This window comes from Salmo salar, chromosome ssa27 (assembly GCF_905237065.1).
Source record: "Salmo salar chromosome ssa27, Ssal_v3.1, whole genome shotgun sequence".
NCBI classification, from domain to species: domain Eukaryota; kingdom Metazoa; phylum Chordata; class Actinopteri; order Salmoniformes; family Salmonidae; genus Salmo; species Salmo salar.
The window spans coordinates 16,442,183-16,465,984 of record NC_059468.1 but is presented as its reverse complement, the minus strand read 5'-3'; the positions used below and the strand labels follow the sequence as shown (position 1 = coordinate 16,465,984).

The 23,802-nt window shown below is 44.9% G+C and overlaps 1 protein-coding gene across 1 annotated transcript in view; it reads left to right on the top strand.

Moving 5' to 3' along the window:
- The first annotated feature begins 4,839 nt into the window (after window positions 1-4,839).
- Window positions 4,840-23,802, top strand: part of LOC106588581 (protein Jumonji-like) — a 97,257-nt gene continuing 78,294 nt past the window's right edge. The window contains 1 exon segment of the mRNA XM_014177727.2: window positions 4,840-5,417. Within this exon segment, the coding sequence (XP_014033202.2) occupies window positions 5,373-5,417 (45 nt within the window). The 5' untranslated portion in view covers window positions 4,840-5,372.

Sequence of the window (23,802 nt, the reverse complement as noted above, 5' to 3'; positions counted from 1 at the left end):
AAGCAATTGGGTGAGTAGCTGCTGGAGGTGTTGTGGAATTAAATGAGCTGTAGCTCATTCATCAGTAGCTACCTAGAATGATGAAAAAGGCAGTTTCATTAATAACTAGCAGTATTTCAACCTTCTCAATTTGCCGAATGGGATAATGGGAAAGTAAGGAGTACAGCGACACCTTCCATTCCTGGATTGTGGTACATTTTCAAACCATTTGTAATGGGTCCTAGGTGTAGCTGGTGTAGAGAGTCAGGCGCAGGACAGCAGATATGAGTAATCAATGTACTTTACTCAAAATGTCAGATATACAAAGTAACAAATACACGCACACCATGACAGACCGAAAATACAATAAACAATCACTCACAAAAAAACATGGGGGAACAGAGGGTTAAATAATGAACAAGTAATTGTGGGATTGAAATCAGGTGTGTAAAACAGAGACAAAACAAATAGAAAATGAAAAGTGGATCGGCGGTGGCTAGAAGGCCGGTGACGTCGACCGCCGAACGTCGCCCGAACAAGGAGAGCGACCGACTTCGGCGGAAGTCGTGACACCATTTCTCTTCTTGTTCACTGAAATGAAGACATATTTGGATATGACCCTTTCGACTTGAAGGAAGGTTTACTGAACTTTAAGTCAAAAACCTTTGACTAATTGGTTCCCTGTTCACTGCTAAATCACTGGTTCTCAGGTGAGAGAGGAGATTTTCCCTTAGTTGAGGAGGAGGTGGTAGATGCCTACAGTTCCACTTTAGTGAAGGAAGGCTTGGCAGAATGCTTAGATTCATGGTCAGTAAGCTATGATTAATCGATTTAAACTTCGAGTCAATTTTAACATGAAAAGCTCATTTTGAGTCATATTGATGGTGTATGTGCATTTGTCACACTTCTATTACTGTAACTTTCTACAGTAGCCTGGATTTCACCTGGGGTTCGTTTAGTAGCCTACAACAGAACGGTGTTTAATGTTAATTTAAACGGAAACGGTACTGAATAACAAGTTGAAGAAGAGGACTATGGAGGCCCAGATGGGATTGTGTATGGTGTGTGCAGCACCTGTTTTGCAATGGCCACACACATATTGATCAGGCCACACCTCGCTACACCCACTGAACTGTAGAAAGCATACCTCAAAGGATGTCGAATAACAGTGCGCACTGTTTTAGGGAAACATGTTGTTCAGTAGTATGTTGTTCAGCAGCGTACAAACCGTCACGCAATGTAGCAAACGTTGAACCGAACTGAATGGCAGTGGTGGAAAAAGTATTCAATTGTCATACTTGAGTAAAAGTAAAGATACCTTAATAGAAAATGCCTTAAGTAAAAGTGAAAGTCACACAGTAAAATAATACTTGAGTAAAAGTAAAAAAGTACTTGGTTTTAAAAATACCAAAAAACGATGTAATTGCTAAAATATACTGTACTTTAAGTATCAAATGTTAAAGAATAAATCGTTTCTAATTCCTTAAATTAAGCAAACAGGGCGGCACAATTTTCTTGATTTCTTTTTTATTGACGGATAGCCGGGGGCACGCTCCAACACTCAGACATCATTTACGAAAGAAGCATGAGTCTTTCAAGTTTTAATGTCACATGCACAAGTAAAACTACATACAGTTGAAGTCGGAAGTTTACATACACCTTAGCCAAACACATTTAAACTCAGTTTTTCACAATTCGTGACATTTAGTCCTAGTAAAAATGCCCTGTCTTAGGTAACAGGATATAAGATAAACAGAGTAGCAGCAGCTTGTATGTGAGTGGGTGTGCATGTGTGTAGAGTCAGTATAAATGCATGTGCATATTATGTGTGAGTGAGCAGTTAGGATCACCACTTTATTTTAAGAATGTGAAATGTCAGAATAATAGTAGAGATAATTATTTATTTCAGCTTTTATTTCTTTCATCACATTCCCAGTGGGTCAAAAGTTTACATATACTCAATTAGTATTTTGTAGCATTGCCATTAAATTGTTTAACTTGGGTCAAACGTTTCAGGTAGCCTTCCACAAGCTTCCCACAATAAGTTGGGTGAATTTTTGCCCATTCCTCCTGACAGAGCTGGTGTAACTGAGTCAGGTTTGTAGGACTCCTTGCTCGCACACACTTTTTCAGTTCTTCCCACAAATTGTCGATAGGATTGAGGTCAGGGCTTTGTGATGGCCACTCCAATACCTTGATTTTGTTGTCCTTAAGCCATTTTGCCACAACTTTGGAAGTTTGCTTGGGGTCACTGTCCATTTGGAAGACCCATTTGCGACCAAGCTTTAACTTCCTGACTGATGTCTTGAGATGTTGCACCATTGTCCCCTCTGAATACTTTCCGAAGGCTGAACTGACAGGGTCAGTTCAAATACCATATTTACAATGTGCAGGGATACTGGAGTGATGGAGGTAGATATGTACAGTATAGGGGTAAGGGAACTAGGTAACAGGATATAAGATAAACAGAGTAGCAGCAGCTTGTATGTGAGTGGGTGTGCATGTGTGTAGAGTCAGTATAAATGCATGTATATATTATGTGTGAGTGAGCAGATGATGGAGTGAGTGTGTAGGGCCTGTGAGTGTGCATAGAAACAGTGCAAAAATGTAAATAAGGTCAATAAAAATACAATGTTAACTCAGTCTATGAATCAGTCTTATTGCTTGTGGATAGAAGCTGTTCAAGAGCCTGTTAGTGTCAGACTTGATGCACTGGCACCGCTTGACAATGCGAAGCAGAGAGAATAGACTATGGCTTGGGTAGTTGGAGTCTTTAACGATTTTCCAGGCCTTCCTTCCACACCACCTGATATAGTGATGTACTGGGCTGTTCGCACCACCCTTTGTAGCGCCAGTGGATCGATGGTGGTGGTACTGCCATACCAGGTAGCGATGCAGCTAGTCAAGATGCTCTCAGTGGTACAGCTGTAGAACTTTTTGAGGATTTGAGGGCCCATGCCAAACCATTTCAACCTCCTGAGGGGAAAGAGGTGCTGTCGTGCCTTCTTCACGACTGTGCGCGTGTATTCCGACCATTTTACGTCTTTAGTGCTTTGGACACACAGGAACCTGAAGCTCTCGACCTGATCCACTGCAGCCAATGTGGGTGGATCGGGCCGTGTGGATGGGGGCGTGCTCATCCCCCTGTTTCCTGTAGTCCACGATCAGCTCCGTGGTCTTACTGACGTTGAGAGAGAGGTTGTTGCTCTGGCACCACACTGGCAGGTCACTGACCTCCTCCCTGTAGGCTGACTCATCATTGCCGGTGATCAGGCCTACCACCGTCGTGTCGTCAGCCAACTTGATGATGGTGTTGAAGTTGTGCGTGGCCCTGCAGTCATGGGTGAACAGGGGTACAGGAGGGGAGTAAGCACACATCCTTTTGGGGAACCTGTGTTGAGGGTCTGTGTGGCAGAGGGGATGTTGCCTACCCTCACCCCCCGGGGTTTCCTGTCAGGAAGTTCAGGATCCAGTTGTAGAGGGAGGTGTTCAGACCCAGTGTCCTAAGCTTGGTGACGAGTTTAGAGAGGACAATGGCGTTGAACGCTAAGCTGTAGTCAATGAACAGCATTCTCACATAGGTCTTCCTCTTCTCTAGATGGGTGAGGGCGTTGTGGTGAGCAATTGAGATTGTGTCATTTATGGATCTGTTGGGGCGGTATGCAAATTGGGTCTAGGGCGTCTGGGATGGTGGAGTTAATATGTGCCATAACCAGCCTCTCAAAGCACTTCATGATTACAGAAGTGAGTGCTACCGGGCTGGACCCGCGGCCTTGCGGGTGTTGACCTGGTTAAAGACTTTTCTCACGTCTGCCTCGGAGAGCAAGATCACCCAATCCTCTGGGTTGGTGACGGCCCTCACACCCGGCACGATGTTGTTGTCAAAGCGTGCATAAAATGCATTGAGTTCGTAGAGAGGCATCGTTGGGCAGATCACGGTTGCTTTTCCTTTTTAATCCGTATTGGACTGTAGCCCCTGCCACAAGCGACGGGAGTCGGAGCCTGTGTAGTATGATTCCACCTTATTACTATATTGTCAATTTTCTCGTTTGATGACTCTATGGAGGTCATAGCAGGACTTCTTGTACTTATTCATATCCTTGGCAGTAGCCTCAGGGTTGTGTAGTCCTTTAATGGATTAACAACCTGTGTTAATCCAGGGCTTTTGATTGGGGAAGCAACGAACCCTCATGTGGGGACAATGTAGCCAATGCATTTTCCAGTGATGGAGGTGGTTAGCTTGTCAATGTTAGTCTCAAAAGCAGTCCTGTAGCATAATCTCTGATTCTGGTGACTATTTCTCAATGGTGTTTAGTGAGTCTGCCAGAAGTTGTGCACATCTGGAGTGAATTTAACAAGGAAGCAAGTTTTGAAAATCTTAAATCTTAGAGGGAAAAAATGACATTTACATTTTATAAGCTTCCCAAAAATAATATGGTAGCTGTGATGGAAGGTGTACTTGACTTCACCTTCCTTACCTCAATGCACAATGCCATTCTGAAGGTGAATGTAGGCCTGTGGGCTAAAAACAGTATTTACTTTGGCAACAGAATATTATTGATTAATTTGTAGCATTGCTATTACATAGATTGAGGGCTTGAAACAAGGTTGCTAATTTGCACACTAAATATGATTGGCATCCAGATCAGCTTTTCACTTGATAGCTCAAGCCACTGAGGAGAAATAGGAAACACGTGGTAACTTGTAATTTTCAAAGAACCAACTAGCCTACGTGTGGAGATCCGATTCCTTCAAACAAAGTAGGCTACTTTATCCGTGATATATTATTCATCTCCCGTTTTGTAAAATAATTTTTACCCGGTGCCCGAAAAACGGTCTTTTAAAGTTGCCGCTGTCCATGGTAACGGATGTGATAGGCTGAACCTGGGAAAGAAAGAAGCTCGCCTCGTTCAGAATAGCAGCGGTGCTGGAGTAGCCAACAGTCGTCGTCAGATAGCTCCAGCCAAAACGGGACATCGAACCTTTTTTATTTTATTTATTTATTTGGTTCGATTGATATCCTCTTCTCAAACAAGATGTGACTTTTAAAATAAGACTAATACCTTTAGAATATTCATGTCAGGATAGCCGGGAGAGAGAACGCCGAGGGGTTTTTGCGAATGGAAGTTATTTGTTGTGAATTGTTTTGAGTATGTTATGCCGACGTGAGTTTGTTTTGGGTTCGTCTCTGTTCGTCGTGGACCTTTAATTTGGAATCTAACGACAGAAACCAGATCGTTGAGGGAAACCCAGAGTGAGGATTCTACAAAGCCAGAGAGCTCGCAACAGACCGGGGATTTAAATTGTGTTTGGTGTGCTCCGGGAGAAGCGAGAGTCAAAGAAAGAAATTCATGTGGCCATTCTCTCTTTAGCAAAATATTTTGGATTGCAGAATGAGCAAGGAAAGACCTAAGAGGAATATCATCCAAAAGAAATACGTGAGTAGCTACTTTCTTATTATTGGCCAATGTGCATAAAATAATTTGACCTTTACAAGTTTGCACGTTCAATTCGCCTGTTTCGAAGAAAATGCATCCACTTCGATCACGAAGTAGGAAGGTTACCATTACACAGCTGTGGCCTACTGGGGTCGAATTGCCTTTCAGATATTGAAGTTGTAGAATGTGTTATCAATTAGACGTCTTTGATTTGAAAGAGTCTGTTTATATTTATAGTGTCTGTTGCTTCAGTTCTTCAACATCAGACAAGGCTATTTATTTGATTATTAACTCGCCATGGAAGGGCAATGCGCATTGAGGAATCATCACTGTACGAGAAATCAATAAACCACACACAACAACTTAAGTCAGAATTTTCCACATGAGCTGGCTAATTGTTTTCAAAATATATTTTTCTCCTTTAGTCCCTTTCAGAGCCACGAAGAGAGACCGCCATATCTCCCATGGCTGATAACGGGTTGCATACCCCCATCCTGAGCAGCCCCTCTATACACCGTGGCATTTATAAATTAACACTTTTGCTGTTGGATATCACAACAACATTCACTTTAGTTATGTTGACGTGACATGAGTGTAACTGAAAAGCACGGTCCGACCATGACGAGTGGACTGTGGCTCTTTAATTTTCTCGGTAGGGAGAGGAAGCAGAACAGGGGTTAGGAAATGTAACATTTGCGAAGAATTTATAATAATTTTACAATCGTAGTGGAACGCTCATGAGGAGTTGCTTGTCTGTGTTGGTTTACTAACAGTGATATACGATAAAGGGTCTGATCGTTTTAATTGCGTGTTGCACGTCTGTGTTACCTCAGTGAATGGAATATATTGCAGCCTGAGCTTGCTGAGTCAGAATGTTAAAGCTTCTCGGACATTTTTTTTCTTCTTCTAAATCCGCATTTAAGTTTAGGCAGACGAGAGACCCCGGATGCCGCTAAACGAAGTGTTAAAGGGGATAGTAGATTAAACGCGAACTTGTTTTTGGTGTAATTTTAAAGAGGTGGTGTTTCAGTCGCATTGCAGAGGTTCGTGTGAAGGGGAGTCAAGAAGCGACCATTTTCTATCTGCAACTACCTAATACCGGCGAATTTGTCAAAGGGGCTATACCAATTTAGGTAATTTCAAGATTTGTACTCTCTGTGTAACCCAAAAGATGTTAAATATTTTAAATTGAGTTTTAAAACAGGCGCAAACTAAACAATGACGTACTCTCTCAAACTGAGACACTGGCACATCCCTTGGCTGACTTTAACCCTCACGTTACTGCGTGTCGTCGTGTGAATTTTCCTCGTGTGAAATCAATGTCAAGTTATTATGGACTACTTTGAATAATAACATAATTTCAGATGATGCACGTTTTTATTCCCATATATTTAATCTCAAAACATTTTGGCCACGTGTGGGCCTGTTGTTTGTGGCCCACGACACTTGAGTTATCAAAGCACAGTTCGCTCCTCGTAAGGTGTGATTGTGGCCTTGCCCAAACATTACACTCTAACGTGATTGAGACGTTATACTTTTATATATTATGAGGTGAAATAATACTCATTTCCCTTAGTGTTAAGCATATAGTTACACAGTCCATATACTCTATACTTTCCCCAGAGTGTGATACTGTTTCTCCCTAACATACTCAACTTTTACTGCAATGCTAAAGTAATCAATGCACTACATTTCCAACTTTCTTTGGGACAGGTGAGATAATTTGACAGCGAAAAGGACACTGTGGAAATCAAGACTGAAGTCTAAAATTGTCTGATATTTTATTCATAACTTATGTAATTATATATGTATGCTTATATGGCTATGTTTGTGTGTGGAGTTGGACTGCACAGAACATGGCTGTCACATCTGCTGAGCTGCAGCAGCTGGGGTAAAAATCTGGTCAGACCAAACCATGCGAACGACAAAACAACCTGGAGGTGCCCCCTCTCCTCAGGCCCCCAGGGGCCCCCCACTCAGAACGCAACACCCTCCCCCTCAGAACAACTCTTGGCCCCTCTGGTTTAACGTCCCCTTAATTAGCGTTAGACAATTAGCCATGCTTGGCTCCTCAGGAACACTGGAAAAGAGTAAGTTGTGATTCTCCCCCATGTGCTCCATCCATGTTATTAAAGTTCATATGTCAGGGGGGAAAAAAAAGTTTAAATAAGCAAACAAGGCAGTTACCGCTCCTTTGATAGGACACAAGTTAACCCCCCCCCCCCCCCCCAAAAAAAATGTTTATTTTATTTTTAGAGGCACAAACACTCTCACTCTGAAATTATATATCTGTATATTCAGTGAATTTGGTGGGGGTGTAATAAGTCATTTGTGTAGCAGCGGTTGCTAGATTTGTGGTGATTAGTTTAACTGAACATACCACTGAGAGGAGACGTGCAGCCAGGCCCATTTTGTCCTGACTGGGCGAGTTCTCAGGATGTGTGGTGGGATCGAGCTGCCTCTGATTCAGGCTTTGTGGCGCTGGGCTGGCCTCTGTGTGCTGGGATAGAGCTTGGCTGTGTGGTGGGATAAGCACAGCTGCTGCAGGGGTCTTTACAAATGTAAAGAAGCTGTCAGTGTTTGTTTCATCAGGCACACAACTGATGAGGGCCAAGTTGAAAAATCCACTGCAGTGTGTTGAGCACAAAAAGAGGAAACAAAAATAGAGGGGGCCGGGGTCGAGGCCTGTAAAAGTTCGCCCCCCCCCCCCCAGTCCTTCAGCTTTACTATTTAAATTCTTGCCTCATATCCACCCATGAGAGTTTGTGGGCCTGAGCCTGAATGTGCTTCATTTAACCTTCTGTTTTAATGCAGATGGTCTTTTTTTTAAATCCTCGTTTTCTTCACGTGTGTAACACAGCAGAGTTCACAGTTCTGCCCTGACGAAACTTGGCACTGTAACTGGGCCAGTGAGATGCTGTGAGGTAGGTTTCAACAGGAAGGTTTCAGACACCTCATTCTACACCACTACCCTCCACCTTCTTGCTCAAGCATTCTTAGTATTAATCATAGTTATATCCTCCTTTATATCGGCGGGACCACTGACTCCACAGTACGTGGAGAGCTGGATCTCCACAGTACGTGGAGAGAGGGAACTGGCAGACACAGCCTTTTGATGCTGTTGCATTTATTGATGGATTTATTCAGTTCTCAGTGTTTTGCTGTCTGCCAACAGCAAATGTTCCACTTTACCGCGTCGTTACGGGAGCTCCCCAAACTGCCGGATTTAATTTGGGCCGCCAGTGATCAGCTGCAGCCAGCCCATCGCCTCCTATTCTCCGTTCTGTCTATCCCTGATTTTTATGACAGCTTTACTTCACGCACCCTGCCCCTGTTACCCTGTTATGTAATGTGACCTTTCTCTTATCAGCTGTTACCGTCTCGGCACAATCTCTGCACAAGGCCACAGTTTCTTTTCTGTTCATTAGACCAACCTCTTTATGGGCAAACTACCAGCCAGGCTCATGGACTATTTTATTAAACTACCAGGGTAGTGCCATACTGTACCAGGCAGATGAACTGCTGTGATATCATACAAATGGGGGGTGACTATATTGATACCATGGATAATGACTCCATATCTGTGCTGAGGAGGATGTGTTCCTATGTACTGTTTGATATTGTAATCATGTGCTGAAATATACTCTATCATATGTGCGATTATTCTGCGATAAGACTGTCTGACATTGCTGTATTGAAGGACTATTCAGAGTATATGTATGTATGAGACTCATGCATACCACATATTCTCACTGAATGCACTGCTTCATTTTGTTCCATGATTTATGTCTTCCTACTCCTGTGGGTTTGGCTGGACTGCCCTGAGAGGGACACAAGCTGCACTACACTGTGTGTGTGTGTGTGTGTGAGAGAGAGGCAGCCAAAGCTCATCCGTTCTGAATCCATGAGATGTATCAGCGTTTTTAGATGTCTTTGGTTTTGCCTCAACATGCTTCAGCCCTGAGGTGGGAGGACACTTGACGGTGGTAGGTAGGCTGCATGGGTGTGACTGGAGGGCAGAACAGGGGCGGATGGAGGGCCTTATGAACAAGACACCTTGGCCGAACCCATTCAGCTGGTGAGGGTTGTGTTCAGAGTGAGGTAGACTTCTAGGGAGTCTTACTGACTGTAAAGCCTAATGAAACCATTAGTACTGCACTGTCCTGCCATCCAACCACTAACCTAACATAGCAGGCCTAAAAAGACGCCTCAGTGGAGTCCCTACATCTGTTCTTTAGGGCAAACGGAAGTTAGGTTGAAAACCCATAAACGTCTGTGTTGTACCGACCCTGCGGAGAGTGAGTGCATGGACTGCTTCTATGGTTGAGCTGGGGCTGGACACATCAGTTATACACTCTCGGTCAATCCGGTATTATCTCTAGATCCCCTTCTACCACTCTGACTTACCTTCATCAGGCAGCAGTAAGCCTCCAGGGATAAAGCAATAGAGGTTCCATTCTGACTATATTGATCCACGTTAGACTCCTAATGCCTTGATGCGTGATGAGCTGCTGAATAGGCAACGAGGAGGCTGTTTTAGCCATTATATTGTTATTCAACATGTTTTATAAATCATTATAATCGATGTCTAAATCTAGTTGACAGTCAGATTACACAGCTGTATTATACGTGATTTATAGGACTCGTATTTACTCATGTCTGAGTTTTGAATCGTAGTGTACTCATTACAAAACTCTCTATGTAGTTTGGGGTTCTAGGTTTCCACCAATTTATTCTATATAAATCGGTGATGCAATGATGTTTGTAGTGGTGTGTGTATATATAATGGTTATATTTCATATGTAGCTGTAGAATATCTGTTTTTTTGCCAGAGAGCCCCACATGGTCCTTTGGCCACTGCTGTGTTAGATTGGCACACTGTTGACGTATCCACGGGTTAAGTTCGAGTCAAAACATTACTCGGGTGTCATATTTACTGTGACGATGAAGGTATCTCTTTTTATTATTTAAATTTTTATTGCAGTCATTTGAGGCCCTTGAACAAGCCGGGGTCGTTTTCCGAAAGATGACCTCTCCCTCAGTGCATGTTAATGCAGCCTTTTCAACAAGCGTCGCCCCCTTCTGAGGACAGGCCTAACTCTGGGTGGCAGCTCCCCTCTCGATTTACTACAGTAATGAGCTTGTGCAGTAAGTGGCTGCAGCGTGTACTCTGCTCACTATAAAATGCTGGAGTAGTTGGGTGGGCTGCATTGGCTTTGTGGGGACCGAGTGGCGGGGGGGGGGGGGGTGGTGGACTCGCACAGCTCAAAGGTGGGGAGGCAAGAAACCGTAGATGTTTTTTGTTGTTTTTTTTAGGTCAATGGAGGCGAGTTAGTTACAGCGCTGTGTGCACCAGCACCATGAGAAACACATTAGTCTCCTGCTCCATCTTGTCTGGTAATAGAATACAGAGTTTGTTTTTTTTAGTTTTATTCCCTCAGTGTCATTACTCAGCCAGGTGCAAAGAGCGACACCGTTTCCAGTGGGATCAGCATGAGAGCAGATGCTACGGCAGTTCTCTCCCGCTTAGCCAGAGAATCTCCTCTAAACTGCTGTGGAGGGGTTGGCGGTGGGATATCTTGCTGCTTACAACGCTCGTGTATATTTGTCTGTAGTGTGTTTTGTATTCATCTGTTTGGCGGGAGATCCGTCTCCTTGGTGGTTTCTTCTCTCCGCTCCCTCCTCGCTGCATTCTTCCCACATTTTGTTGTTTGGCTTCAGACTGCCAAAGGAAACATTGGAAGCTTCCCCAGATAGATGGAGTGTAAACTGTTGGAATACCTCACCTCGCCTCTCCCTCTCTCACCATAAACAGGCACCCTGTGCTTTGTCCCTGTGGGTCAGCTAAACGCATGAGGCCAGGAGTTTGGTTAGCCACACATTCTGTCCCTCACATGCCATTAGAGAGCTGCTGTTGTCTTGGTGGCCTGAAACGTATAAAGATTATTCACAATATGTGGTTTCATAAAGCACGTTGACATATGTTCATTATGACCCAACAGTGGGATTAATATTTAAAATAGAAGAATTGTCAGAAATCTGATTCAGTCAAAAGTAATGCCTCTTTGATCTCGTCTCTGCACAATGGCAGCATTTTAATGGCACTTCTAGCTGCTAAGTTTTCACTAGGCCTCACAGCAGGGGACTGTAGTGTTTGGTACACCCAGGGAAGGGAGCCAAAGCCCAGGCTGAAAGGCTGGCCCTGCCCCCTGGCCCTGGATCAAATAACCCTCCCAAAGGAAGCACTAAAAACCACAACCTGTGACAGTCTGAGAACTAAAGAGGATAGAAATAATTAAATTGGGGTCTGTCGCGGGTAGAATTTCAATCTTTACCGTTGCTGATGACAGAGCCGGGTCTGGAAACTGATCTTAATGTTGATCACTTCATACAATATATGTAGCTCACGTCAGATCCATATACTGTACAGCCTTGCTTAAATCTCATTACATTGGTCATTTTCTGCAGATTTACACTATAGCCATTTAGGCCTATAGATGTCTATCGAGGTCTATAGTATACTGAGGACAGAGTATGAGATTTAGTAATGCTTCAGTTGGTAATCATAGCAGTTCAATCCAAACCAACTCTGCCATGTAATGTAAACTGAATCTGGGAGTCACCTAAAGACAGGGTTACCATAGTGACCAGAAGTGTTTTTTAAAATTTATTATTATTTATTTTTTTATTCTCCATGCCATCGGAGGGGGCCTAGCCACTCCGTTACTATAGCAACTGCTGGAGTCTGGGCAGAATGGCGCGTCCATCGGTCTGTTTTCAGACCCGACACTCCAGTGTCTGAACGTAGTGGAGAGTTGAAGTTAGACTGTAAAGTAGCTTTGCACAGACTGTACTGAATGGCGTTTGTAGGTAACAGGCTGAGAGGCATGACTTACTGTGGTATGAAATGTGTGGCAATTTACACTCTTGTGCTCTTTCAAGTATTTCACAACTAAGGCATTGCCTGACAGAACTAGCTCTTTGAGGCCTATTCCCTTTAATAGCACACTATTGTATTTTGAATGAAACCAGAAAACCATTACCTGGTACTGTAAATAACAGTTCCACTGAAATCAACTGAGGCATTATTACTCCTATCAGTCATTGTTGCCACATTTACTACCTCAATGGAGAGCAAGTGGAGGAGAGGCAGCCATTTAGTCCTCTGGTTATTGAATGGTCTTACTTGGCTTAGTGCTCCGACATGGTGAAGTGGAACCGTTTGCCAACCTTGAAGGAGAAGCTTCTGAGTACCTTTTATCACTGGACAATCTGCCAGACCCACTGGCTGAGGCAGCAGCCATGGTTTGGTGTGGGGCTTCGTGACTGTGACTTGGCCTGACAGGACAGGAGGTGTGGGACTGGTTCTCCTGTTTACTGTGACGTTGGCAGAGGATCCTGTAAGCGGTGACACCCTGGTAACTAGGTGTCTGTCTCCGTGGCAACCAGGTTTGTCTGTGTGCCTGAGACAAAGTATGTTTATTTCACCTCCACAGGATCCCTTTGAGCTCAATTACCAACTAGAGGGAGAGAATGAGAAGGAAGGAAGGAGTGAGAAAGGGATAGAGGTATGAATCAACCCTGCTGCTCCTCTCTCTAGTCTGCTGGGGACCCTTCCCTCCCTCCCTTCTGTATCTGATCTAATCGTTTCTCATACATCATAATATTTTGCGCACGGCCCCACAGTACGCTGCCTCCCAGTAACACCACCCCGTCCTACCCCTGCAGCTCCTTCCCTGGGCCTCTCCTCCAGTCCCCAGGCTGCAGCGTGGTTCTTTGTGAGGAAACGGGCCAGGCTATGAGGTGAAAATCACTACTTAATTGCCTGTTTTCTGCAGCTCTGTGCAAGCTAGGGGCTTTAGTGTTGTGAGCCCCAAACAACCTGAGCAGCTCCGCTAAACACCTGGCTTTGTGTCTGGGAGCAGGCTGGCCCGCTGTAATCTACAGTCATATAGCCCTGCACTCTGAATGGTCACTTTCATCATGATTTTTCTCAGCAGTGGTTTGTGTAAAAAGCATATCAAACATCTTTCCTCCCACACAGTGTGTGATAATTGCCAGAACAAGAGATACAACAAATGTGTTTGAGCTATACTGGCATGGATCTTTTTCTCTATTCGTTTCTTTTGGCTATTAGATTTAAAGGCTGTGGTGTAAGAAGCCAACACCGTGTTGGATGTATGTCCATGTCAGTGAGCCCAGAGCATTAGCACGGTGTAGAGCCAGGCTGGGGCCCCTCTGTGGTCAGCTTCCTGTCAACTGTCTGTTCTGCTGCGGTCTCCTCCATTACCAGTAGAGTAACGGCTAATCTTATCTCCCTGACAGTTAGCATTACACTCAGCCTTCTCTCCTGCAGCCATCTCTTTTGAGCTTCACTCTACCAGTCCGCTCATTGTCTCCGCAGAAAGAGAGCGCTTTAGTGACAGTTGAAGTTTCTCCCTCCCAGTCAAACTGGCCTGTAAAGTCCAGGCCAGCTAATCACTAGCGGCTTGTATCTGTCATCCACAGTGTGTCCTGTTGGTGACACTGGGCCTGCTGCAGGAGAACGGAGCGCACAGCTTCATTAAACCACATGAAATCCTCCACTTAATTTCTGTTGGCCCTGATAGTTGTTTTCCTCCAGCTAACAGTTAGAGCAGTGTAGTGCGACTACAACCTAACATAATCATTTAGTCTCCCAGCATCTGGCAGGCGACTCTACTCTCTGAAATCCATCCACCGCTATTTTTATGGGGCATGAATCTGTTGAAGCCACGGCTGCTGCTGGCTGTCTGGCTTTTTTTTCCTCCTGTTGTAAATAACTTCTCTCTCCATCAGAGAAATAGTCCATTGTTATGGGTCATTTTCAGGCCTACTTTGTTTGAACGTCAAAGGAGAATGGCTTGTGAATAAAATGAATACGGTTGAAATATGATGGTCAAACGCCTGGACTATATTGAGTAACCGTAGTGCTGAGGAAAAACAAATGACATTTTCTGCTGCTATTGTTTTGGTTCCTGGAACATGGCTGGTAGGTCGGTTAGGGGTTAAGCACAGCGTTTGTATGCTGTGAACCCTCTGACCCTGGACGTTTACGGACGGGACAAAGCAGCTTTGCGTCTCTCAGCTCAGTCAGAGCGCTCTACTGGCTGTGCTGGGGCCCGGCCTCACGCTTGCATCAACACAGCTCCCCAACCGCAGTGATGGTGCATGATGGGAGCTGCAGAGTGCAGAATACTTCTATGTTTTGGTGTAAGAGTAACCCTCCTGCTACCCCTGTGCTCTCCCATGAGCCTAGTTTTTTCTTTTCTTCTTCTCCCCACTACTAATTGACTGGGAACATGGCTCTGGGAGCACGGTGCTGCATGGATCCCCCTGGCTGTCAATCGCTCGGCTTGGTTGTGAGCGACAGCTACAGATGTGTGCCCTGTTCCGTCTGTCCTCAAACCACAGTACCGTGAAACTGTCAGTCTGCCTCCCTCCCCCTGTCTTTCCCCACTCCAGAGAAACTCACAATGCCTTTGACTCGTAGTTTCTCAGGTCGTGTCTACACTTGACACTTACATGCGACTCCTGCTATCAGAATACAAAGATCGCATTGAAAAGACTGGTCTAGATGTACAAAAGTCGCTTTGTGGTCTAATTGTGTTCAGATCTGGCTGACCACATCAGGTGGTCAGGGATGCATTGTGTGGGAATTTCTCCTTCGTCTGAATGCAGTCAGGCTACCGACAGCGCATACAGTGGGTGTCGTCATCAGCACTCCTCCCACCAGTCTCCAGAAATGCATTCCTAGCATACGAGGAACATGTTTGCAGGCCTCATCAATGCTAGCCAGCTAGTTCATATTTAGAAGGAAAAACAAATTTGTTTGACTAGAGATATGCTCATTCGTTTGCAATCCCTTTAGCATTGCTTGCTGGTTAACTACAGAGGTTAGCTACTGCCATCAGTTGCGATTTTATTATAATTTTGCCTATTCCACCGTTTTGTAGAATGCATACTGGCATTTGAATATAGTGCGGCAAAAAGGATTCCGGACACATGTGGACACGACTCATTTACATGTAGGTGTAGACTCCTGACGCTTTCGGAATTCCATGATCAGAACTCTATGATCAGAATACCAAAGCTGCATGAACTGTCAAGTCTAGACACGGCCCGCTGTGTCTTGGGATCCCATGAGGTTTAATAGAACCACTATGATGTTTGTGTAAATGTGGTCTGTGCACAGCCTTCTCAGCAGCGAGATGTAGGCTACACTAAATCTCAGCTGTGTTGGCTATTTATACTAAATTCTCTTCAGTCCATGCCACTGAAACAGATGTTTGAGTTTGACTATACTCAGTTCTGATGTATTGGAGCTGGTTATTTGCCATTCATTTATAAAGGTCTAAATGCGTTTCATTCATTGATAAATGTATACAGTAGTTCTTCATGCAAGTTTGGTTTAATGTTCTCCCTTCTCACCAGAGAGAAGCTAGTCTAAACCATACTGTTTTATTTCAGTCCTGTGAAATTAATTCATGGAAAAGCTGAGTGTAACTCTGCAGTGTGCATATTCTCTCCCCAAATGAGGGCATTGATGTATGAAGAACCTGTCAGAGGAATTGATTCCAAAAGCAGCCCTCTCTTCCTCAAACACGCGACTGTTCCCAGTGAGCCCACAGATTGACAGCCAAATTTAGATTATCACCTTATATCAGTCAGTAGGACGTCTTGGCGTCTCTACCTCTCTCGACTTCAGGTTTGTGTTCAGGGCCAAGTGTTTCTTTCTGTCTCACATGATTTGATGAATAGCTTTAATACAAGGTTTCCTTTTGCTCTCTGAGGAAAAAATAACTCCAATACAAATCAAATCCAACTTTATTTGTCACCTGCTCCCGAATACATGTGTAGACCTTACCGTGAAATGCTTACTACAAGCCCTTAAGCAACAGTGCAGTTCAACGAAAGTTAAAGTATTTACCAAATATAGTGATGGTGCGAGGGTCATTTTGTGAGGTGTACAACTACTACTGCCTTTTTATTTTTCCTACTCTATAAACTTTTCCTCTGTGGTTTCTCCTCACCCCTACACTCTGTTGTTCATTGCCTGTCTTCTCCGTCCATGCTGCCATTGTCCGTTCTGAAAGCGACTCTGTGACAATGCCACATGCCCCCCACTTCGTGTGTGTGTGTGTGTGTGTGTGTACCTGTTCCTTCTCTCCCACTAACCTGATGTCTGCAGGTGTTTGTGTTTAACGGTGTGGTCGGCCATGCGTGGTGTAGGCCAACTGTATGGTAATTTGAGACCAGTGATTGTACAGCAGTGATTCTACACTGAGCAACAACGTGGATCTGGAAAGCACCCGGACCTTCACTCATTCAGCTTCTCTTACAATGGCTGATTGACAGCTGGCCCTATTTAATTGTTGTATATTTCTTATGACAAACAATGGAGAACCGCGTTAAACGTGCAGTGTTAAAGGTCTTATGTGCCGTGATATTTTTTATTTGAATCTAGTTTATGTATTTACAAAGGAGGATGGGACTGAAGCGGATTGCTAAGTCCAGTATCAATGTATTGTCTACATCTAACTGTCTTTTATTCTTCAAGGCTGTTTGGACAAAGGCAGTTGTCTGAATAGGGATGTGTGAGATTTATGCACAGCTGTGCTCTGCTGAAAATAACATTTCCTTTCTAAAGCCACGACGGACAAAGAAAGTTGGAATTAGAAACAGATTTTCTAAGGACAGGTACACAAGGCAAGTATCCTCATAAGAACACACACCACCATGTTTTTGTGAAGTTATAATTCATTCTTTATTCAATGTATTCATCATACAATCAAATCTTATTTTATTAGACCTTATCTGTACTACTTCTACAAAATAAGTCAATAGTAATTAAACTGCCCATTCACAGTAGAGGAAGACTGTCAGACAGTTTCTCCATCTCCTCAAAAGAGCCACTGCTCGTCACTGCTCTCACACCTTGCTGCATGATTCTGTCCAGGGTCTGTCTCACTGTCACTCTTCAAAAGAGAAGCCTATTCCTCACCTTCCTTTTTATGTGGACCAGGCAGCTTTGCTCCTGCTCGGACAGGTGCTAGCTGTGTTCGAGGGCCATGTGTCTGTTCTGCTCGCACTCCCAGAGACGTGGGCTGTCCGCCTCCACCTGGGCCATCCATGGTACAGCCTGGACAAATTGCTGGATATAGTAACGCACGTGCGAACACACACACAGGCTGCTGCTAACACCTTTCTGTGCTGAAGGGAAGGGCCTCTCTTTCTTTGTTGCTGCTCTGCTCAGCGTGGAACGAGGGAGAGCCACAATGACACAGACCACCCCCACCCATCTCTTCACCAGATGAAACAGAGCTTCACCTGGTCTTATGTGGACCTGAGGAGTCATAGAGGAACTGACCGTCCGCCATTTTTACTCTGTTACCTTCCTGTAGTGACGCTTGAAAAGTAGGTCAGATCAGAGGCCTCGTCAACCCTTCGCTGTGCTGCGTCAGGCAGACCTGCGTAGAGCAATATTCCTCTGCTGTCTCAGCCTCTCTACTGTGTTTCTGTTCAGTGTTTCCTTCCGCCAGCAACCAGCTTGACTTCCCACTGCTTCTGAGCCCCTAGGCAAGAGGCCCAGGAGGCGCGTGTGTGTGTGACCGCTGAACCCCTGTGCTTGGAGGGGTCTGTTCAGTGTCGTGCTGCAGACATGAAATGGACTGACGAGTGATAGGGTTGAGGGGGGAAATGGAGATAGGTGGTGGAGAATAATGACTGCTTCTCCACAGACAGACTGGCAAAACGGGACCGGAAAGGGGTTATGAACAGAAGGAGTGCGACAGAACTGGAGGGAGAGAGATTGAGTGCAGTTAGTCTGCTGAGGAGAGAAAGGAAGCGAAGAGGGAGAGACCATCATGCTGCTGTTGTTAGGGCATGGGGGGAGAATGGGCGGAGCCACCCACATGCCTTGGCCAATCCCTGCCAAGCTCCCTGCTCACTCTGCTGTGTAGTTGGTCGAGGTCTCCATGGCAGAACAAAGTGCTTTTGATAGGCGAGCAGCAGTGTAACCAGACTCTGTGGTTTGAGGGACTCTTGGGGGGTGTGTGTGTGTAAGTCTCCCTCCCCTGGGTTTTATCATGTGTTTAAATGGCTAATAGGAGCTGAAACAAGCTCAGGATGGCACTGCCACGGCCCTACTGCTCTCGGGGTGCTCTGTACCATCCAGCCCTGAGCTGGTGCTGACGTAAAGCATCCTGAACGTAAAGCTGAATAGAGATCAATGTACTGTATCAATAAAATATTAAGACCACAGCAGTTTCACAGAGGTACCCCCCCCCCCCCCCTTCTGTGTATTGTTGGCTCAAGATTATTTGAAGCTTCTATCACCCTTATCAAACTGCATGGAATCCCAAATGATGTTGTTTTTAGTCTACAAGTGGGCAACACTCCTGTCTTAACTCTCATGCATGGCAACATCAACTCAGGAAGCATGGAGCCGGTCTGTGTGCGTTTCCACCACACCAGGCTCCAAAATAATCTTATCTGTCAGTAAGGGCTCTCTCTCTTCCTGCTCCTCCCCTCTTTCTCACTCACTAGAGCGTTCCACAGACCCTGGTCACTAAGCCATCCCTCCGGTCTCTGCTCTTCTTTTCTCCTCCTTTCATAATTTAGACGATCACATTTACCAGCATTCAGACTGGCACACACAAACATGCACACTCATGCAAAGATAATTGGCAGAAATTCCCCTGTATTTGATATATAGTACCAGTCAAAAGTTTAGACACCTACTCATTCCAGGGGTTCTTTTATTTTTACTATTGCAGGAAAGAAATTCCAGAAATGAACTTTTAACAAGGCACACCTGATAATTGAACTGCATTCCAGGTGACTACCTCATGAAGCTGGTTGAGAGAATGCTAAGAGTGTGCAAAGCTGTCAAGGCAAAGGGTGGCTACTTTGAAGAATCTCAAATATAAAATATATTTTGATTTGGTTAACACTTGTTTTTGGTTACTACATGATTCCATATGTTATTTCATATTTGATGTCTTCTATTATTCTACAATGTGGAAAATTAGTACAAATAAAGAAAAACCCTTGAATGAGTAGGCCTGTCCAAATAAGTGAAAGTCACCGTAAGTGGGTGACCGACCAACCAACCCTAGTCTGTTGGGTGAATTCTCCAGGTTCTACTGAGGCGTGGTTGAGAAACTTCCATCAGTCCCGGCCTGAAGAAAGGGGGGGGTTAATTATTTATTCCTATGGGATAGCTAGATGGCAGCATTGCAGGGAAATGTCCAGTTTTTCCCCATGGCGACCAGACAGGATCCTTCTGGCTGCTCTTCCTGTTCAGATGGTTCCATCACTAGTGTGGCATTGTGGGTCATCGGCTAGTGTCCATGATACCTGATAAGGGTATCCCCACTGCCGTCTGACAGGAAGACTCGTGTCAGGAGTTTCACTATGAGAGAACCACCTAGAAAGCCAACTGACATTTTACTCTTGAGGTTCTGACTTGTTGCACCGTCGACAACTGTGATTATTATTATATGACCATGCTGGTCATTTATGAACATTTGAACATCTTGGCCATGTTCTGTTATAATCTCCACCCGGCACCGCCAGAAGAGGACTGGCCACCCCTCATAGCCTGGTTCCTCTCTAGATTTCTTCCTAGGTTTAGGCCTTTCTAGGGAGTTTTTCCTAGCCACCGTGCTTCTACACCTGCATTGCTTGCTGTTTGGGGTTTTAGGCTGGGTCTCTGTACAGCACTTTGAGGTATCAGCTGATGTAAGAAGGGCTATATAAATAAATTTGATTTGATTCATAATTTCAGACCTTCCGATGAAGGGGAAATGGAAAACGAACATCACTGATTTGCAAGAAATAGTCTGGTCTCATTAGCTGTTAATCTTTGGCCCAAGATGATGCCACAGTTTTCCTCTGGTAACCTGGTCTGTTGGCAATTAAAAACTGAGAGAACAGACCGTAGTGTGAGTCTAGCAAAGCATTACATCATGTGGATGGAGATCCCAGGGAGCAGACTGTGTGTGTGTGGGAGCTGAGGGAAAGTGATGGTATGGAAACAAAGCTTTCTGTGTTCAATGGTAGCCTTAGCTTTATTCTACGAGGCGAAACGCAGGAAGATGGGGGAGTTTCTTCATACCATATCATGGAAGCCTTTGTTCATAACTTAATTGAAGTTGCCTACGATGTGACGTAAGGTGGTACAGTTACACGTGTTAAGTTGGAGATGAGTGTGTGTGAACCTGAGGAAAAACAATGGAATCACATTGGCTAGAACAAGGGGAACTTCCTCTGTCAAAGGTATTCCCACAGAACTGCCTACTCCAATACAGTATCTTCCAAGTGTTTCCGAAGTAGCTTTTATAGAAAAGGATGTTCTAGAGGTCAGGGAATAAATCTGTGCAGAATCACGAGAAAATAGGAATGCCGTTTTATGGTTGTGTGTGTGGTTAACATTGCTATTGAGGATACGTAGTTGGTTAGTCTGGTTCAAATCAAAATCCCCACCACTGACTTGGCTGGACTGCAGTGAACTGGCTGTAGAGGAGTTTTGGAGGAACCAGAGGAAAAAGACTCACACGTTTTCAATTGAGCAGATGAACAAGAGACTAGTGGTGCACTGACATGTCACACTTTGACTGGCAATGTCCTCTGGCAGCGACAGTGGTGTGAGAAGGTGGGAGAAGGACTGGGAGCAATATCAATGGCTGCTCTTTGAGTAACATATGTTTCGGCCAGCTACTTCTGTACGATCTGTCTGTCTACTGGGGTTACAGTCCTGGTGGCTCCCTAGTTTCCCTAGGCCCTCCCTGCCACACTATAGCTCATCTTAACCAGGAGAACCCTTTTAAGCATTCATGCAGAGGCCCCCTGTGTGACTGTCAATACGGGCCTGTGTGTGAGGAAGTGACGGCGCAAGGGTGTACGTGTGACTGTGTAATTGGGTCTCCCTGAGGCTGATCTCTGCACTCATGGTTTCTCTTTTGGCTGATGCTTTGTCTGCTTGGCAGCCTCTTATAGCACAGCACCACTGAGCTCAATTCAAGTTGCTTTCTTGAGCTCTTCCCCTCTCCCGCTTTTAATATTTATTTTTTTGAGCTATCCCTCATTCCTCCCCACTCCTGTCATACACGTAGATCTGGCCCAGAGGATGAGTAACATGTGAATGCAGACTGAGGTAGCTCGGATCAGCTGGAGGTGGGTACAGTCTGCGTGCAGACGTGGCTCTAGTGTTGTCATCATCCCTCTAATGTATTTTCTGTCTGCCCTAGTTCAATGCTAAATATAACTAACTATATTGATTATTCTAATCTAGACAAATACTGTGATTTTGAATGAGTTGGGTATTTTATTGATCAAGTAAAAGTGACCGTGGCCTGACTAGAACAGGATAAACTTGTCACTGATCACAACTCACAACCTGAACCCATCTCTCCTGCCTGTAGGAGATAAAACTGAACCACTTCCATGGTGTTTTAGTTCCTAGACTGGCAGTCCAGTAGACTTCTCCTCTGGCAGCCTGATGGCCCCCCTCTCTGAGCCCACTGGTACCCAGCCAGCCTCAACAGCCAGGTGGAAGTGAAGACAGATTTCTTTTAAAAGGGAGAAGATATGGGATGGATGGAGGAAGGAGTTGCCTGATAAGGAAGTACACAATTAGGAGCCATCCGGGTGAGGCGAGGACCTCCAGTTTGAGTTTATGGTGCTGTCAAAATGGACATTTAATTCTCTGCAGCCTCCTCCTGTGTGCTGGAATCAAGCTTATTTTTAGCTGTCTCGCAAACTTTCCCACCCAGCAGAAATGTGTTCATGAGAACCTCTGTCTGTAGAATAATGATAAAGACATGAAAGAATGATTCAGGATGGCTGAGTCACAGTAGTTTCCTCAGCGCTTCCTCCCTGCATCACATCCAATCATTATGTTGGTTTTAACCTGAGTGGGTTGTTAGGAAGATGACATCAATATCTGAAGTGGTTTTTACTCATCTCAGTGTATCGCCTACCAGAAGCTCCTTGCTTTGTTGATGAATGTTTCTGAGATCCTCCTCGGTCATGAGACTGAGCTGAAGGAAACTAGTGTTGTCACCAAAGGGAAACTCTTTCTCAGTCATTCCTCTCGCTGTCGGTGCCTTGTGATGTCAGAAGCTGTGAAATGTTAAGCTCAAATCAAATGTATTTGTCACATGCACCGAAATGCAACAGTTGTAGACTTTACAGTGAAATGATTCCTTAATAGCCCTTTCCAAACCATGCAGAGTTAAAGTAATACATAAATGAATTACAATATGCTCTATATGACATAGTAACACAATAAAATAACAAGGCTATATGCACCGAGTACCAGTACCGATGCAATGTGCAGTAGTTGAGGTAGAGCGAGGTCTTCGGAGATGCGTGTTTGAGTTTCTCCACTTCAGTCGGTAGTGTTTCAGCGATCGGTTCTGTGACCCGGTGGGCATTAGGACTGTTTTTGTGGTGTGGTTGTTTCTCCATGTGTCCTTGGTTTCAGGTTGAAGACCCCTGCCTGCCTCCATGTCTCTGGGGGATACCGCCCTCTGGCTAACAACATTACTCTAAGCAGAGACGACTTGTCAAGGATGGGAGGGAGGGGAGACCCAGTTACTAACCGTTAACCATCAGACAAATTACCTCCAGTGGTTTCTGGACCGGGGAGGCATTCAGTCACCCAAGCATCTAGACCCTAAAGATGGGACCTGGGTGGGCTGTTGTGGGGTGAGCAGCGGGGTGGCCCTCAGGGGCTTCAGAAGCTTACGAAAGTAGAACTTGATCAGACGGTCAGGCTAAGTAATCTGACACACAGCATTGGCAATGCTTGAATGGTCTGTGTGTCAGTGTGGCTTTAACTCAGTCACATGATGCACCTAACTGACTGAACCTCCAGTGGTTTGTTCCCTCACCACCATATTAAACAGGCTCTACTGAGTCATAAGATTGCTGGATATGGGAATGGTTTTGTGTTAAGGAACAGAGGGGCTCCTCCATTAGTCTGTCAGACAAGATCACTGTAGACCTATAAACACCCATACAGAATGTATAAATGGGCTGTTTTGAATATAAACATTATTTGTCTGAATGCCACAGCACTGCAGTAGTAGTGGGTTCTCCTGACTCGTCTGGTATGGCTCACCCTACCATGGTCTCTCTCAGGGCTGCCTCTCTGTAGCCCAGCCTTTGATCTGTCCTCTCTCTCTCAGGCAGCGCCAGGCTGATGATTAGATGAAGGGTCATGGAGTTTGGCCCAGGAAGGGGTGGTTGGGGGGGGGTCTGCAGCTCTGGGGGCTTGGCTGATGACTTGTTCTAATAGAACTGAACTGTTTCAGCAGCAGACTGAAATGTCATCTACAAAAGAGATGAACAGGGTCTG